The sequence below is a fragment of the Leptopilina boulardi genome, unplaced genomic scaffold (assembly GCF_019393585.1).
Source record: "Leptopilina boulardi isolate dan_hultmark-lab unplaced genomic scaffold, ZJU_Lbou_2.1 LbouV2_310, whole genome shotgun sequence".
Classification (NCBI taxonomy): Eukaryota; Metazoa; Arthropoda; class Insecta; order Hymenoptera; family Figitidae; genus Leptopilina; species Leptopilina boulardi.
The window spans coordinates 6,092,632-6,110,951 of record NW_026137875.1 but is presented as its reverse complement, the minus strand read 5'-3'; the positions used below and the strand labels follow the sequence as shown (position 1 = coordinate 6,110,951).

Sequence of the window (18,320 nt, the reverse complement as noted above, 5' to 3'; positions counted from 1 at the left end):
TGACTATATAGATAATCGATTATTATCAGACATTTTTTTATTCGTTTGATCAAACACACACACACATGTACACGCACAGTGTATATTATAGTGACGTATTTACATTCATGAATTTGCAAATTCAGTAAATTCTGATGTAACAAATTTTTTTTTTGTCTATTTGCTCTTTATCGAAAAGTCATTGACCACAAATGAAAAGGAGTATTTGAATCAAACAAATTTTATTTGAAATAACTAAATTGACATAAAAAATGGTACACATTTGGTTCAAACAAAACTTTTCTCTATTATTGCTGAAGAGATGTTTTTCTTCTTTCTTTTCGACCAGTGATAAAAGTTTTAATTTGTTAAGATGTCAAATTAAAACTTTTCTCTAAGTATAAGGATTTTGTGCGATCAGAAATAAATCATAAAAGTTTTGTTTTGAACCAAATATACAATTTTTTTTTGTACTATCACAATTTTTTGGTTATTACAAACAAAATTTGTTTCATCTAAATTAACGTTTGGTTTGTTTTAATAAATTTTTAGAACGAAAAAAGAATTGAATTGCGTCAAATAAACTTTTGGTTAACTGTATAGCAAATGCATTTTTTTAGTTGTTCCAAACAAATTTTTTAGACTGTAAAAAATCATGCAGTGGATTCTTGAATTATTAGAACATTATACGCATTCTCTTTTGTTTGTAAAGAATAGAAGTGATCTGAACTTAATCTGAAAAAGAAGTAGACATAATTCAAAGAACTTCCAGTCAGATAAGCAGTCTATCAGGCCTAAAACGTGTCTCTAAACACGTAATCAAAGGACGTGTCTGAACCGATCGAAAATATGTCCTTTTATCTTAAAAAAATATTTCAAAGAAACTGAAGATCTTATTTTTAAAATCATAGATTTTTGCTTTATAATATACACTAAGTTCAAAAAGTTTCTGTACATTTGGATGGATTAATGGAAAATACTCGTTTCACTTTAAATAAAAACATTTCTACAAAAATTGCAGTTGACTAAGCTGGGAATATTTAAAAATTTATTAAAATTAGCGTTAAGTAGGCTATAGTTCGGTCAAGTTAGCATTTTTAGATGTTTTAACTCAAGACTTCAATTTTTTTTTTGCTTAAATCCTTTATTTTGGGTTAAAAATAAAGTACCTAAACTTGGTACTTTTTGAACTCCTACCGGAACCTAAAAATTTTTTAAGAAATAAGTGCAAAAAATCAGTTTTCTACAAATTGCCGCCTTCCAAGACATTTTAGCATAAAAATAGTTATTATAAAAAATATAGTGTATAAAATCCTGAGTAATTTGATAAATAATAAACCCTGTAGCTCAAAAATTGACCGAAATATAGCTTCCGCAAAAAATCCATTTTTTTTCGTGATTTTAGCCAAAATCCGGTATTTTTCGGTTTTTATAATATAGCTTTGAAACTAATGATTTTTTGAAAAAATGACCAACATGTAAGTTAAAGCTGTCTAAATTCCTAACAATTTGCAAAAAAGATCAACGTGATAGCTTTGATAGTTTCCGAGATACAATCTCTCAAATTTGACCCTTTTGAGGTTTTACATACAATATTATTTATTATACTATTGAATGTAAAATCTCAAAAGGATCAACTTTGAGAGACTGTATCTCGAAAACTATTGAAGCTATCACTTTGATACTTTTACAATGTAAAGTATAAATCTTAATTTTTAATTCTTAACCAAAATCACTCAAAAGTAATCAGTATTCGCTTTAAATTTATTAAAAACATTTTCATATGTTCTGTAAATTTTTGCAAAGAAAATTTGACGATCTCATTCTTTTGCGTTCTGATATTTAACCACACTTTTTGATTGTTAGATTTGTCACATTATAAATGAAAAACAAGTTTAGTTTTTTAAAAGTGTGGTTAAATGTCAAAACAAAAGAACGAGATCGTCAAATTTTCTTTGCAAAATTTACAGAGCATATAAAAATGTTCTTATTAAATTCAAAGTGAATACTGATTATTTTTGAGTAATTTTGGTTATAAGAATCAAAGATTAGGGTTTATACTTTACATTGTAAAAGTATCAAATCCAAAAAAAATTTCAATTGACGTTCACTTGAAATCAAGATTTATCAATTTTAGTTTTCGCTAAAATAATATCTGACTTTAATAGAGAACTATTATACTGAGAAAAATATGCTATTGAATCAACAGTATTTTTGCCGCAAAGGTATAAAAATTATTGATTCAAAAGCATATGCTATAGAATTTGTAAAATATTATACAGATTCTATATAGCATATGCTTTTGAATAAATAATTTTTATACCTTTGCGGCAAAAATACTGTTGATTCAATAGCATATTTTTCTCAGTGTATTTCATATTAATATCATTAAAATGATTGTACTTTAGCCTATTTAACGCTAATTTTAATAAATATTCGAAAATTGTATATTTGAATTAAGAAATAATAATTTCAGTTTTCGTAAAATGTCTTCAGTTAAAGGTATTCGTATAAAAATATACCAACTTTTATTATCAAACCAGAATGTTTCGCAATTGAAAAACAAAAATATCAAAATTTCTATTCAGATTTATTAAATATTCTAACAAGATTTCTTTCCGTGTGATTATACGATAAAGATAATTAAAGATTAATAAACCAGTGTCAAATTTAGACGCATTGTATTTATAGTCAATTATTCCTTAATTAATCGAGCTATGTGACGCAACAGTGCAAGGATATATACGGAATAGAATTTCTGCTCTAAGCGAACAACTTTATGTCGTCATGCTTGTATCCTGGGAGAACAGAAAAGCGGGGTATAACCCACTCGGTGAACCTGGTATCACCAATGTGGAGGGATGAAAATTGAGGGTGGAAATTCTCTACCTCGGTACTCGCGAATTTCATCATACACCAAAGGATGATGCAAACTGGAATCACCTTTAGTTTCTATAAATTGTGTATTTTATAACACGAAAAAAAAAATATTTGATTCAAATAACCGGTTACTTGACTATTATCAAATAAGTATTTATTGTATCAAATAAATACATTTATTTATTTTCAAATAAATATATTTATTTGTATAATTTTTATTTGAAAATTCGAAAGTTTTCACAGAAAAATAATTTATAACTCGCACAACTGTTTTTTTTTAGCCTCTAAGTATATAATTAATGTTGGATCGGTTTCAAAACCATAATGCCAATGTCATGAAAATAGAAATAAAGGATCAATATTTGTTTTATACCGAAAAGAACATATAGCAATAATGAAAATTGCCAATTTATATAAAATTAAAATTAGTTTCAACCAAAATTGAGATGTACACATATCTCCTAAACAGATCTAGCAAAGGGGATGTTATTTTAGCTATTTATAGAGTAGTTTTTCGGATGAATACCACATTCGAAGTAACCTAAAATTGAAGCACTTATTTATATTTGAGCCCCTTTCTTCCAATATAAATCAGTGACGTATATTAAAACAAGATTTTTAGAGGTAATCCATTAAAAAAATTTAATCTCTTTCTCATATAAATCTTAAGGGGGTTTTTTTTTTGGAAGGGGAAGAAAACTGCAATAAATTCACACATTTTGTACGAGCTATGAATTTTTATCCAAATATTATGATGATTGCAAAGTAAAATTTTAAGCTTTGTACAATATTTTTGAATCAAACATGTATAGTATATGTTTAATTCAAACTTATTTTATACTATTTACTGCTATATACAGTAAAACAAATTTTTTATTTCAAATAGAATTTTCGATTGATTTAATGCAGATAATAAATTATTTAATTTAGAAAATAAAAATAAAAAATCATCAAAAATTATATCTTTGTACTCGCAAATTGGGTATAATTTTTTCTCAATGTATGATTTATTAAAATCAAATACAAACATTTATTTGAATTAAACAAATTTTGTTTAAAATAACCTAAAAATTGAGTTAACACAAAAAATGTTGTATTTGGTTTAAACAAAACTTTTCTCTGAGTGAAACATTAATAAAAAAAAACCTAAAAAAAACAAGACGTATAAATAATGCCTCAAATTATTAATTTATTAGAATTTTTTTTATAAAATGTCACACGGAGAAAAATGGAAAAACGAATAAAGTAATTTTTACTATATTTAAAAAGTAAAACCGAAACTGTCCGCAGTTTCTGAGCATTTCTAGCAATTTTTGCTCCAAAAATAGTAAAATTTACTATTTTCAAAATAATTTTTACTATTTCTGGAGTAAAAATTACCAGAAACTGCTCTCTAAATCTCAATTAGTAAAAAAGTTTACCAATTTGAATTAGTGACTCACTTTTTTCTTCTTAATTAGTAAAATTTTACTCATTATTAGTAACTTTAACTAACAATTAGTAAAATTTAACTAATTCTAAAGCAAAAAGTGAGTCACTAATTTAAATTAGTAAACTTTTTTACTAATTCAGATTTTGAGAGTGCAGACAGTTCCGGTTTTACTTTTAAAGTATAGTAAAAGTTACTTTATTCGTTTTTTCATTTTTCTCCGTGCATTAGATATAATTTTCATTTAGCCGAATTTTGATTTGTGCTAATTATTTTTTGACATGATTTCTATTTAACCGAATTTTCAAAAATTTTACATAAGCGAAATTTCATTAACCAGAATTTTTATTTGACAGAACTTTCATTATTGTTCGAATAAATATATTCGACAGAAACATATTTCGGCGCGAATTTCAAAATTAATCAATCAAAATTTTCGGGCTAATTTCTGATTTTAAAATTCGCGCCCATATGTTCATATAACGAATGTTTATTCGACATTTCAAATACAAATGAAAATTCTCGCATAATAAAAATTCGATCCAATAGAAATTCTGTTAAAAGAATTTTTGGTTATAAGTAAAAATTCAGTTACAAATGGAAATCATGTCAAAAAATAATTGAAACAAATAAAAATTCTAATATATATTAATTTTAAACATTCATGCGTCACAAAAAGCGAGCTAATAATCAAAAATTTTGTCCCGTTTGTAAAAATAAACAAATTTCCAAAAATAAAATAAAAAAAAAAAGATTTAAAAAAAAATTGTAAAAATTTCCAATTTGACAAAAAAATTCCCGTTTGGGGTTTTCCAGTTAGTACACACTCACTATATCTTAGTTAAAATATATTTTTCATTGTTAATAAAAATTTGCAAATATTTTGCAAAATACAAATGCAAAAAAAAAAAACCTCGCAAAGAATTAAAATCCAAATATTGAATGAAATACAATAAATGAATTATAGTAAAAAAAAAAAAAAAAATCCTACAATCAGATGATGAAACATTACTCTCTTCTTTGCGAGGGGAATTTCGCACGTGAATGTAAAATTTTGACAGAATGGTGCAATGGTTTATCGCCGCAAGAACTTTGGAGAGATGCAGGAATGCCACGTGACCTCGTTGCCCTTGGGACGACAGGCGAGCCTCCTTCTCCCGGTTGTATAGGCGCATTCACCGATAAAACGTGGAAATCAGCGAGTACGTTAGTAGGAGGGAAAAAGGAGGGGGGGGGGTAGAAGGGGAGATCAAGAGGAAGCCAAACAACCTTGGGTGGAAGAGGGAACTACCCATACTTTCGAGTCCAGTCCACCTCCACTTCCTTCATATATATATATATATATTTATATATATATATGCCATTTGGCCTACCCCCAACATGGAAACACAACCCCACCAACAACTCCAAGTCCATATGCATGGAGGTGCGCGTGGAGTAGGCGCCTCCAACTTTAGTCTCAATATAAAACTGGATTGGTACGCACGCAACAGCGCATAGAGACGCCAAGTTTCATAGAGGATTTTTCACATTTTATCAGTTTTTTTCCCTCCCCTCGGACACACAAGTGTTTTTAATAAGTGAAGTGAGAAAAAAAGTGTTTTTTTATTTCACTAAAAAAAAAAAAAAAAAACAACATTATGAAGATGTCACCGACACTAAATACTAGTGATTTGATTAAACCGGAGGTGAGAGAATTAAATTTTGTAAATTATGTGTGTAAAAAATAAAAAAAAAAAAAGGCGACAAAATTAATTTCGGCAAAATGACAATTGAGCATGCCTCGTGTGCACTTTTGCGCGAGCCATGAGGCGCTACGATTAAAAAGAATAGTCAAGTATCGACGTATGAGGGAAAATTTGAAGAGAGTGGGAATATCAATGTTTCAAAGTTACGTGTGCTTTTACGTAATGTTTGAAGCTAGGATCGAACATTTCGTTGAGTTTTTTTTCTTTTTTTTTTGTTAGCAAAGAAACCGACAGAAAAAAATGCATGCATGCACTCAGTGTCGTATGAGATAATGAGAATATACACAAACCAGGTGCTCCAATCGATTTTACCTATACTCGTGTGTGTGCACGAGTCACGAGGGCATTGGTTTGAAACCCGGCTTTTATTCTCCTTAGTGTCACATCCCTTAACCTTGACAAGAGATTCCACTAAAAATAAAAAAAAAATCTTAGTCATTCAGTGTGATTTCCCCTTTGGAAATATATAAATCATTTCTTGAAATTCCAAACTACTTTTGTGTGAAATGTACTGGATAAATGAAATCAATATATATATAGTCAATGTTCAGTTATTTCTATCAATATGGTTACAAGCAGGGAAAAGTTTTACAAATGCAATTTTTTTTTTTCGAGAAAAAACGCTTTTTTGTAAGCAAAATTATTTGTTTTAAATAAATATTCTATTTTTTTTCATACATTTTTTTAATGAATAAATTATTTTAAATTAACTATACACACTCGCAAATAAATATTTTACTTGTGTCAACAAAAAAAAATTAATTTAGCACAAATAAAATTTTACTTAGCGCAAATAAAATTTATTTGTCAACAAAAAGAAATTTATTTAGCACAAATAGGTGCTAGTTTTAAGCAACAAATAAAATTTTACTTAGTGCAAATAAAATTTTTATTTAAATCAAATAAAATTTATTTGACTCTGAGACAAAAATATAATTTCTCTGGGTATATTTTTATTTGATTGAAATAAATTTAAAAATAAATGCAAATAAAAATTTCTCTGTATGTAAATTTAATTAGTTAATATAAAAAATTTGCATAGATTTTCATGAAACGGAAACTACATTAATTTTTAAACAATGTTAATTGATTGAAATTTTTATGTAATTGGTTAGAAATTATTTTTAAAAAAAAGAATTGTTTCATATAGATTTCTATAAAACGGAAACTATAGGTATTAATTTTAATAATAGAATTTGTACAATATTCATGAATTTTAAACTAAACATTTGTATCGTCACAAACTCAAAATTATTATAAATTCCATCTGCATTCACTCAACATTAATGATAATAATTGTACACCTTTACAAGTCACACTGAAGCTTAACAAACACTATTATAATGTGACAACAATTTTCTATATATCTGATGAAGTACATCACGCTAACAATGTTTAATTAAAGTACTCTGACATCAAAACAACAATATTATAAAGTTACAGAATTTATATACTTTCGTGAATTGAATTTTTGCATTAATAAAATATTAAAAGTATATTATATAGTCATAAAATAAATTTTTATTTGTTTTAAATAAATGTTTATTTGTTTTAAATAAATTTTATTTGTTTTAAATAAATTATATTTGGTTTAAATAAATTTATATATTTATATTTATATTTATTTATATATATTTAAAAATGGAAATTTTCGTTTAAAAAAAATTAGAACTTTTTTAACTTGAATGTCAGAGTACACAAAAGTGTATTGTTAATTTTCACAGTCTCGCAATAATGTTAGTTTCGCGATAACAATATAAGGTACATAGATAAAAATTACTCTTTTCTTTTCACTTTTTTTTTTTCAAAAACAATTTACTGATATTTTCTTCTAATCTATAAAAGTTAATGTATAAAATCAACGTTGATGAAGTTCACAACATTTATGATTTTTAATTTTTTATTATTTATAATTAATAATAAATAATATTTAATAATTTAAAATAATTCATAATTAATTTTGAAAGACAAAATATTTTTTTAATGCAAATTATAATTTTTCCAACGTTTTTTGATCAATAATTTTTAAAAGAAAATTTTTTTTATATATTTAAAGCATTTGAGAACCCTCATACGAGTGTTATAAGCTTACATAGAATTTAAATTTTCAAATTAAATTTTGTTAAAAATTTTACAATATGGTTACACACCACAAAACATACATATTACATTTCGCGTGAAGAATATTTTTTACTTATTTTTAATAGTTTTTTTTAACGTCGGTGAAGTTCACAACGTTTATGATCAACGATTGAGAAGAGAAAATATTTTTCTATACAAATTATTTATTTATTTATCAAACAATTTTTTTTTTTTTTGCAACGTTTCTTGATCAATAATTTTTTGAAAAAAAAAAATTATAGGCAAAAAGTTAGTTATTATTTTTTGAGTGAAAAATATATATTTTTTTTTCAATCGTTGATCATAAGCATTGCAAAGTTCACCAACGTTTTTTAAAAAGTTAAAATCAACTAATTTCTGCAGAAATTTACAAATAAATAAACGATTGTATTGTGAATTTTATTTAGATTTGACTCTTTAAATAATGGCGAAATTTACAATTTTCATTAATTAACAAATTTTAAAAAACATTTTTTAGATAAATTTTTTTTTTTTTATGATTTTTAACAAAATAAATGTTCTTTTATCGTTGATCAAAAACGTTGAGAACTACATTGTTATTGTTTTGTTCTAGTTTTAAAATACAATCACTTATGACGTAAACATTTGAAAGAAACATTAATTTTTTTTTTTTAAAAAAAAAGCTTATTCATCGCATTCTTTGGTTTCAATGATATAATTTTTATTCTCTTGATAATTCAAAGAAGGATCAAAGACCTTTTTATGAAATAAAATTATTCTTTGAACTCGAAACTGTCATAGAAGGTGCAAAAATCTTTTAAATGTGTGTCTAAAGTATACAATTTAATATGTTAAATAAACCGATAATGTTACGTGCCAATAATGATAGTGACGTATATTAATGAGAGATTTAAAAATAACTTTAAAAAAAATGGAAGCTATAGTGACTATTTTTAAGCCGCACAACTTTGATAATTTTCTTAATAAAAAAAATAATTAAATAATTTCAATTTGTATAAATTTTAAATATTTTGAAATGTAGATTAAAAATTTTTTAAATTAATTAATTTAAATTAAATTTATTTCCTACTTATTTAAATTAGATAAATATTAAGGGAAAAAAAATTTTTCTAAAAGAAACTGAAAAAATATAACAAAATTAAAAATATGCTTTTTTTCAAAATAAATGTTAAATTATGTGAAATTGCTGAATATTAATTTTCACTTTAAAAATATTTAACCGATATATAACAAAATCGTTCAAGATTTTATTTGTTACATAAATAAGCGAAAAATATATGAATTTTACATAACAAATGCTCCATATAAAAAACTTATCTTTTCTTTTATTGCCATGAATATATATATATATATATATATATTTCTATACAGATTCCGCATTATTTTCTGCTTTTTGTTGGAATTTACAAATATGTTTTTTAAAATTCACGTAATTTATAAAAAAATGAAAAAAATTTGGATAAAAATTCAAATTCTTTACTATTTGTAATATAGTTATATCTTTTAATAATATACTCAGAGAAATTTTTTATTTACATTTATATATTTAAGACAAATAAAATTTATTTAAATCAAATAAAATACAATATATTTATCTCAGAGACAAATATAACTTTTTATTTATTTTAAATGTGTTATTTAATACAAATACAATTTTATTTTGCGCAAATAAATTTTTGTTTTAATCCAAATAAAATTTATTTGTAAGAAATACTTAAATATTTATTTGACTCTGAGAAAAATATTTTTTTTCTTTTTCACAAAATTTGTAAAACAATTTTAAATTCCATTTTCAATTGTCTTAATGTTTTTATTAATTTTTTCTTATCTTTCTAGAAATTTATGAAAATGAAACTTCACTCAAAAATATTGTATTGTGTAAAACAATATTGTTTCGAAGTAATATTTTTTTTCCTTCCCAGTCGAGTGTAAAAAAAAAAAAAAAACATATACCACGTGTTTTGTAATTAACATTTTTGCATGAAAAACCTGTTTTTTATTACAATAACATAAATGAAGTCGCGTGGAACGTAAAATTCATTATAGAATACACGAGAAAATATAAATATAATTATTTCTGATAAAAATAAAAGTTGTATTAATTTTTGAATTGCATATTTCAAAGAAAATAAAATTTTTTATACTTTTGAAATTATTAAAAAATAAATATTTTTATAAAATTAATCTTTTTTTGTTAAATGTTTTTAATATTATTTTGAATGCAGTAAATTTTATTTTCATGAATTTACAAAATTCGAAATGCATTTGCTAAATGAAATATGAATCATTACATAATAGTTATGTAAAATTGTCATAAGTGTCAATTCCACTGAGATTTTAATGTCAAGAGAAATTTATACACAAATATACGTTATTTGAACCGCATGTGCTTCAGCTTTTATCGTTCATTCATGTAAATTCTATCGGACAGTTTGCGGGTGTGTCAATGACGTCAGAGAAAATCAATGGCAAGAGTATACAGCTTGAGAAACGGAAGATGGGGTAATATGATAGCAAGGACATGACTTTGAACTATATAGAAAATATATTTATTATAAAGTATAATAATTATTTTCGTTATATGTAAAAATATTTTTTTAAAAACTCTTTACGCATATTAAATTTTACAATCAATTAATTAACTCATTCGGCTGATAAGATTCTTCTAAATTTAAAATTCAAGTTCAAATTGCCATTTAATCAAAATATTTTTGTCAAAGATAAATATAAATATATGCGTATATAAATTAATTGTGTAAGTAATCGTTAAAAATAAACGCAATCATTGTCCCATTTATTGAACGATTGTGGAATCGCAAGTATAGAAAAAAAAAAAAAAAACACTTAAGAGAATGGAACGTAAAGTGGTAATTAAAAATAATTCCCGCAATTCTGTGAATTTGTTGACTAATCATTGTTATTGAAAGAAAGCTTATTTTTTTTAAATTCAACGTATCGGTTTTTTTAAAAATGTATTTGGAAAAATAAACTTTAGGGGAAAAAATTTTTGTATTTCCCAAATGAAATTTTTTTTCTTTATTAAAAACCATATACCATTTTGCTTAAAGCACAAAAAACGTGATGATGAAGTTCATTCACAGTTTTATGTAAATTCAATGACTTTCAAAGTCAATTATTAGTAATACTAATTACGAGATGATTTCTTATTCATTTATTCGTAAATAAAGGTACTTACGATTTTTCTCTATGCGAGAATCGAAATTTAACTTCCATTGCGAAAATTTTACCAACAAATCTAGAAGAAAAAAAGAATAAATAAAATTTAAAAATGGAAACTAATAAAAAAAAACTAACATAAATAATAAACAAATAAAAATATGTTATTTACGGCAATTATAGTAAAAAATAAATAAAAAAAAAATGTCTTCAAAATATATATTTTCTAGAAAGTATTTTTTTTTTAGAAAAACGTGAAAAATGAATATGATTCATAAAAAAAAAAAAATTATTGACGTATTGAACTGTTGTCGTTCATTGAGTAAATAACAGTAGTTTGATAAAAATGTATATAAACCAGAGAAAATAAAATTGAAGAAAACTAGAAAAAGAAAGATTACAATGTTGTCTAAGCACATTAACATTGATATTCAAATTTACCCTCAGAGCAGGAAACATTAACCAGTAGCCAGATAAAAAAAAAACTGGTTTGATGAATAAAATGACTAAAGGGAATCTCATGTTCATTCCGCTAATTTCCTAGAATTCGGTCACGTTTATCATTAAACACGTGACTTATTTTGTTGAATCATAAAATATAGTATTGCGTAAATTGAGTATTATTAAGAAATTTTATGTTAATTAAAAAAAAATAACTATAAATTTGTATATTCTTTTTTTATATTTATAATGTATTTTCTTTATTAATTTTGAAATAATATACTATTTAATATATATATTATTTCAAAATTAAAAAAAAAATACAAACTGAATTTTGGAAATTGATAACTAATAAATTAAAAAATGCACCATTATTATACCCAGAGAAATCTTTTGTGTTTATTTGAAAAAAAAAAAAAATTTATTTGAATTAAAAATATTTATTTTAGGGCCTAATATTTTTTTGTTTCATATAAAAAAAATTTAATTTAGCATAAATGAAATTTTATTTAGCGCAAATATAATTTTTTTTTTTTTTTTTTTTATTTAAACTAAATAAAATTTATTTAAAAGAAATAAAAATTTATTTGACTCTAAGACAAATATAAATAAAATACATAATTTTCTAAACCTTCAATAAAATAAAATAAAATATTTTTTCTAAACCATTTTTGCCTTGAGAGGTGTTTCCTGAGATATAAATGAACAAAAATTTTAAAAAATTGTGTCTTATTATTTCCTTGATATGAAAATGTAATTATTTACTATTGCACTCAAAAAAAAATAAAAAATTAATTATTAGGAATCATTTTATTAAATACCAACACGCACAATATTATCAGCTATATTCAAATTTTATCATTTTCTTTTTATATACTGATAATTATAAATGTTTATCATAAATAAATATTAATTTTTGATCAAATGAATGACGAATATTTAAACTATGAATAATAAAATTATCGAAGAATTTAATAACTCTCAAGAAACTGTCTTCAAAAATTTATATTAAAAAAAAAAATTAAAAGTTAAAAAAAAACAAAAAAAGTTTATTTATTATTTAATTCTAGAAATTTTAATTTTATTCCAATAAAATATATTGAATTCAAATTTATTTAGTAAATAGTAAAGGAATATTTTTTTTTTTTTTTAAAATTTTCTTTTCATGAGAATGTAGAAACTATCTTAGATGAACTTTGTAAATTAGTTTTTTTTTTCTTCAAAATATATCCTATATATGACCGGATGTTACTTTGTAAAAGCTGATAATCGCACTAAGATTTAAAGAAAAGATTTCCAAGAAAACGCCATTAACTATATGAACAAGTGATATATATATATTCCACAGTAGTCTTAAAAAAAAGATATGGTCTGATTTAAATAAAAGTCTCTCTGAAATAAAAACTAACCATTAATTTTCTTACTTTCAGATAAGGGAGATTTGTAAAGATCTCATCTTGACAGATGAACAATGTCGGAAAATTATGGAAAAATTGACGGAGGACATAAATAAGGGATTATCGAAGGATAAGCATGATGATGCTGTAGTTAAATGTTACACAACTTACGTTCAAGACCTTCCCAATGGCACAGGTGATTTTATTTTTATCAATTAATTAATCTTCATAATAAATATGTAATTGAAAAAAAAAATATGATAAAATAAAGAAAATCGAATTTTAAGATACTTAAATACTCATAGTATACGTTCTGAAAAAGCTCAGGAGAAAGGCACCTGAGAAGCAAGAAAATTTTAGGTTATGTTTAATTTAGAATTACCTTTATTAAAAGTTCCTTTTTTTCTTTTTCTTTTCCTATTTGTAAAATAAATATCAGTTTTTATTGATTATTTTGGTTGTAATAAAGACTTAAGCATTAATGATTTTTATTAAAAGTTAAATATCCTTTTTGTGTATTTTCACTTTAAACTTCATAAACAAACACGGAGAAAAATAGTAGAACTTTCTAGCAGAACAATTAATCTATTCTTGTTTCGCACCCCCTCTGTCGTCAATTATTGATACGACCAAGAATTCAAAGTAGTTTCTTATTTTACTTGTGAATTAAAAAGTTCGATTATTAAATTCTTCAAATCATTAAATTTCCGAGACTTTTGGCACCACTGATCTTTATTTATATATATATATATATATATATACAGGGTGATTTTTATGTTCCGTACCTAAAAAATTTTGTTCCTTCTCATTTTTTTTCGTTTTTTAAACAAAAATAATGGAATTTAAAAAAATTTTAGGGGGCCCAGAACAAAAATCACCCTACCACAACCGTACATACTTTGATTAGAAGACCGGAAGCGCCATATTGTTCATTCCCATTATTGTCATAATTGGCGGGAAAATTCAAATAATTTAATGGAAATAAATTCAATAACAAATTAAACAATTGTTAATAATTTTAATTTTGAAATATTTGAACATAATTGATATAAAAATACAGTTGTTATTACATATTAAATTAAAAATGAAATTAGTTAATTAATTAATTAATAATTATAATAATGAATAATATAAATTATTTAACATTTAAATTTTGTTTGATTTATTATTACTGGTTTTTAGTGTGGCATCTTTAATGATTTAATATTTATTAGTTTATTTAAAAAAGTACTTATATTTTTGTTTGTTTAATGGATTTTTAAAGAAATAGCAACATTTAAAAATTAAAAAATTAAAAATAAATTCGTTTTTTAAAAATTTATAGTATAATAAGGGGAAACCGCAGTAATACTCACACTTCCCCTATAGTTTTACTAAATGACTTTCCAGTAGTTTAAACTCGTTATTTATTTATTATTATTTATTTATATATATAATTTTTTTTTTTTTTGATAAAACGGAGTGGGCACTTAATTTTAAAACCTTGAAAACTGGAAAGACGACATGAATTTATTTATGTCTTTAAAAAAAAGAAAACATAAAAATTTTAACCTTGACATTTTTCTGAAACGAAATGTCGGGGGAAAAGTCAGAAATTTTTATTAAAAACACTGGAAAAATATCAAATAGATAAATTTGTTAAGAAAATTCCTCCCTTCAAGGAAAAAAAATAAAGTAATTTAATTAAAAAAACATTTTGTCAGCGTCAAGGAAAAAAAAATTTCATTTTTCAACAATTACATTTTCTCAAATTTTAAATCTTGTAAAAGAAATTAGTTGTTTAATGAATTAAATTTTCAAATATTTATTGCCTACAAAAATGAACAGTATTATTTGAAAAAAAATAGAGACAAAAAAGAACTATGATTTTTAAAATAAAAATTTAATTTTTTTTTTTTTTTGTTACAGAAAAGGGTAATTTTTTGGCTTTGGACTTGGGAGGAACAAATTTCCGAGTACTTTTGATTACACTGGACGGACACAATTTCGATATGAAAAGTAAAATCTATGCAATACCACAGAGTTTAATGTTGGGAACTGGAACACAGCTTTTTGATCACATCGCCCAGTGTTTGGCACTTTTTGTTAAAGATCTCAAACTTGAAAATGAGGTTTTACCTCTTGGATTTACGTTTAGTTTTCCATTGGTGCAAGAAGGACTCACAGAAGGAAGACTCGTGAGGTGGACAAAAGGTTTCAATTGCAGTGGAGTTGTTGGAGAGGACGTTGTTGCTCTTCTTGAAGCGGCAATTGCCAGGAGAAACGTAAGTTAAATAATATACTTTTTTCCTGACAAAAAAAAAAAAAAAAAAAAAATTAACCTCGTGTTTGATGATTTGTTGATTATTTGTACCAGAAGAAATTTTTAAGTTTCTTATTTATCCTTCAGGATGTCAAGATTGACGTTTGTGCCATTTTGAACGACACCACTGGTACCTTAATGTCCTGTGCTTGGAAAAACAAAAATTGTCGTATTGGACTTATTCTTGGTAAAGACAAATTTGATTTCTAACTATCGAAATTAAAATCATTTATTAATTCACACATTTATGCCTCGGATCGACTTTAAAGCACAAAAAAAGACGTTTTAGTCGATTTATATTCCAAAAAAAGTCGAAAAAGTAGATTTTTTTATTTCAATAAAATTTAATTGATTAATAAATATTTTACTTTAAATAACTAATGTTATTAGATATTAAATTCATTTTATTAATTTTGTAATGAGAATAATTCTATAAGAATATTATCAAGAAAATTTATTCCAAATATTTCAGAATCAAACTAATTGTAAGATAAATATTTAAAATTTTATTCAAGTAGGACAAATTCTTAAAAGTTCAATTTTAAAAATTTTTTGAAATCTGATTTAAGCAATTTATTCGAATTAAAAAATATGGCATAGTTTTTAGTTTTGATGGTCAAAAAAATTTCCGGCAATACTTAATCAAGTTTTACAGATTTTTAAATAATAATTTTGAAGGATTTAAAGTTGAAATTTTTAGAAATAATTGAATTTCAAAAGATTTTTTTAATTTTCAGACAATAATTAAATGTTACAGAACTAAAAATAATTTTAAATAACATTTTTTAAAAGTAATTGAATTTTCAAAGATTTACAATTTAGATTTTTGAAATTAATTGAACTTCAAGTAATTTTTAATTAAATTTTTTTTGATGATTTCTGTTACTAAAACATTTATTAGAAATTACAGACAAAAATACAATAATTTGAAAACTTTTTAAGCGAAAAATGGTTTCAAATGTAGTTGAATTTTCGAAGAATATTATAAAAATCATTAAAAATAATTGAAATTTCTGCTAATAATTAAATTTCAAGTGATTTTGAATTAAAAATTTTTTTGTAATTTTATTTGATAATTTTTTTAAAATTATAAACAATTATTAAATTTCATAAAAATTTTAATTGAAAAATAGTTTAAGATAATGGAATGTGTGAAGAATTTCATTAAAACTATATTAAAAATATTTAATTTAGTGAAGAATTTTAGTTAAAAATTTGTTAAATAATTGAAATAAAGAAGATCTGAAGAAGATATTCATTGTATACTAAAAAAAACGTATATATTGTTTAAAATTTGTTTAAAAAAATGTTAAAAAAGAGTCAAAAAAGTCGCATTTTATTAAAATAATTCGAAAAAAGTCGTATAATGCGAGGTCTGCACTTTAAAAAAATTATTAATAATATAATTAATCTAAATATAATTTACATTATCTTATTTTCATTCACTAAAAAAAATGATTAATTTTTTATTATTTAATGAAATTAGTTCCATTCGAAAAGTAGTCCAAGATGTAAAATCTCACAAAATGAAAATATAACGAGAATAAAGATTAAAAAATGTCAAGTGGTGAAATATAGTCGAATTTATTATTAATAGCGTCTTCACACTCCATTGAATGATTCAATATTTTCAGACGAATATAATTAATAAAAATAAATAATAATAATTGTTTATTTTTTAGGTACGGGTAGCAATGCATGTTACGTTGAGAAGACACAAAATGCAAAACGTGCAACACCAGGAAGATATTCAAAAGACAAATCAAATATGTTAATAAATATGGAATGGGGTGCGTTTGGCGAGAGAAATACACTTGATTTTTGTCTCACTGAATTCGACAGGGATGTTGATCAAAATTCCATTAATCCTGGAAAACAAATTTTCGAGAAAATGATCTCTGGCATGTACATGGGCGAATTGGCAAGATTAGTACTTGAAAAACTTGTCAATAATGGTCTTTTATTCGGTGGTAAATGTCCCAGTGAACTCAAAAAACGAGGACAATTCTTCACTAAATACGTATCAGAAATTGAAAAGTAAGTGTTTAAAATTTTTGTTTAATTACCTATTCTGAGAATCTTTTTTTTTTTTTTTTTGAATGAAATTAGAAATAGGCCTCGGATAGACAAAAAAAAGTCGTTTCAGTCGATTTTTTAAATTTTAATAAATTTAATTTAATAAATATTTGATTTCTATCAATCATTGTTAAAATTAATATTAAATTAATTTAATAATAATTAATTATTAATATTAATATTAAAAATAAATTTTAATATTTCCGAATAAGAATAATTGCATAGGAATTTATCAAGAAATTTAATCAAAAATGCAACTGAGACAGTTTTTCAAAAATTTTAGATTTTTAAAAAATAAAAGTCAGTTTAAAAAAAAAAATTCCAGACCTGATTTATGCCAATTATTTATGAATTAAGAATTTTTGAAAAGTTTGAAGTACAAATGGTTAAAAAAAAATTCAGTCGTTTTTAAAAATAAGATACGGAAACGGGAGAATTTTCAACCTAAACATGTTTTTAATAATTGAATTTTAAAAAATGGTGAAAAAACTATTTGAATTGAAACAATTGATTAATATTATTAAAAATAGCAAATTAGATAAAGAAATTTAGATAATTGAATTATTTCAAACGAATTTAAGATTTTTTTTAAATAATTGAATTTTAAGAGATTTTAAATTGAAATTTTTGTAAAATTGAATTGATGAAGATTTTTTTTTTACAAACTACAGACAATAATTGAATATTAAAAAACTTTTATAATTGAATGATTAAATTATTATTATTTTTGATATACAAAATTTTTTGAAACGTTTCTTGATCAATAAATTTTTTTGAAAAAAATATTT

At 23.5% G+C, this 18,320-nt stretch overlaps 2 protein-coding genes across 5 annotated transcripts in view; one reads left to right on the top strand and one right to left on the bottom strand.

Annotated features, from left to right (window-relative positions):
• The window catches only part of LOC127283590 (hexokinase type 2), a 66,643-nt gene that overhangs the window by 44,824 nt on the left and 3,499 nt on the right, over window positions 1-18,320 (top strand). For 2 of the 3 annotated variants that reach the window (XM_051308563.1, XM_051308565.1), the window contains exons 2-5: window positions 13,188-13,350; window positions 15,063-15,418; window positions 15,544-15,643; window positions 17,139-17,493. In XM_051308563.1, coding sequence (XP_051164520.1) covers window positions 13,188-13,350; window positions 15,063-15,418; window positions 15,544-15,643; window positions 17,139-17,493 — 974 coding nt within the window. Of the gene's footprint in view, window positions 1-5,775; window positions 5,977-13,187; window positions 13,351-15,062; window positions 15,419-15,543; window positions 15,644-17,138; window positions 17,494-18,320 lie in introns of those variants that run through there. The other variant, XM_051308564.1, reaches the window with a different exon arrangement.
• The window catches only part of LOC127283610 (uncharacterized), a 37,547-nt gene continuing 25,132 nt past the window's right edge, over window positions 5,906-18,320 (bottom strand). For both annotated transcript variants that reach the window (XM_051308602.1, XM_051308601.1), the window contains exons 3-4: window positions 11,336-11,395; window positions 5,906-6,447 (exon numbers count right to left, since the gene is read on the bottom strand). In XM_051308602.1, coding sequence (XP_051164559.1) covers window positions 6,209-6,447; window positions 11,336-11,395 — 299 coding nt within the window. In that variant the 3' untranslated portion in view covers window positions 5,906-6,208. The remainder of the gene's footprint in view (window positions 6,448-11,335; window positions 11,396-18,320) is intronic.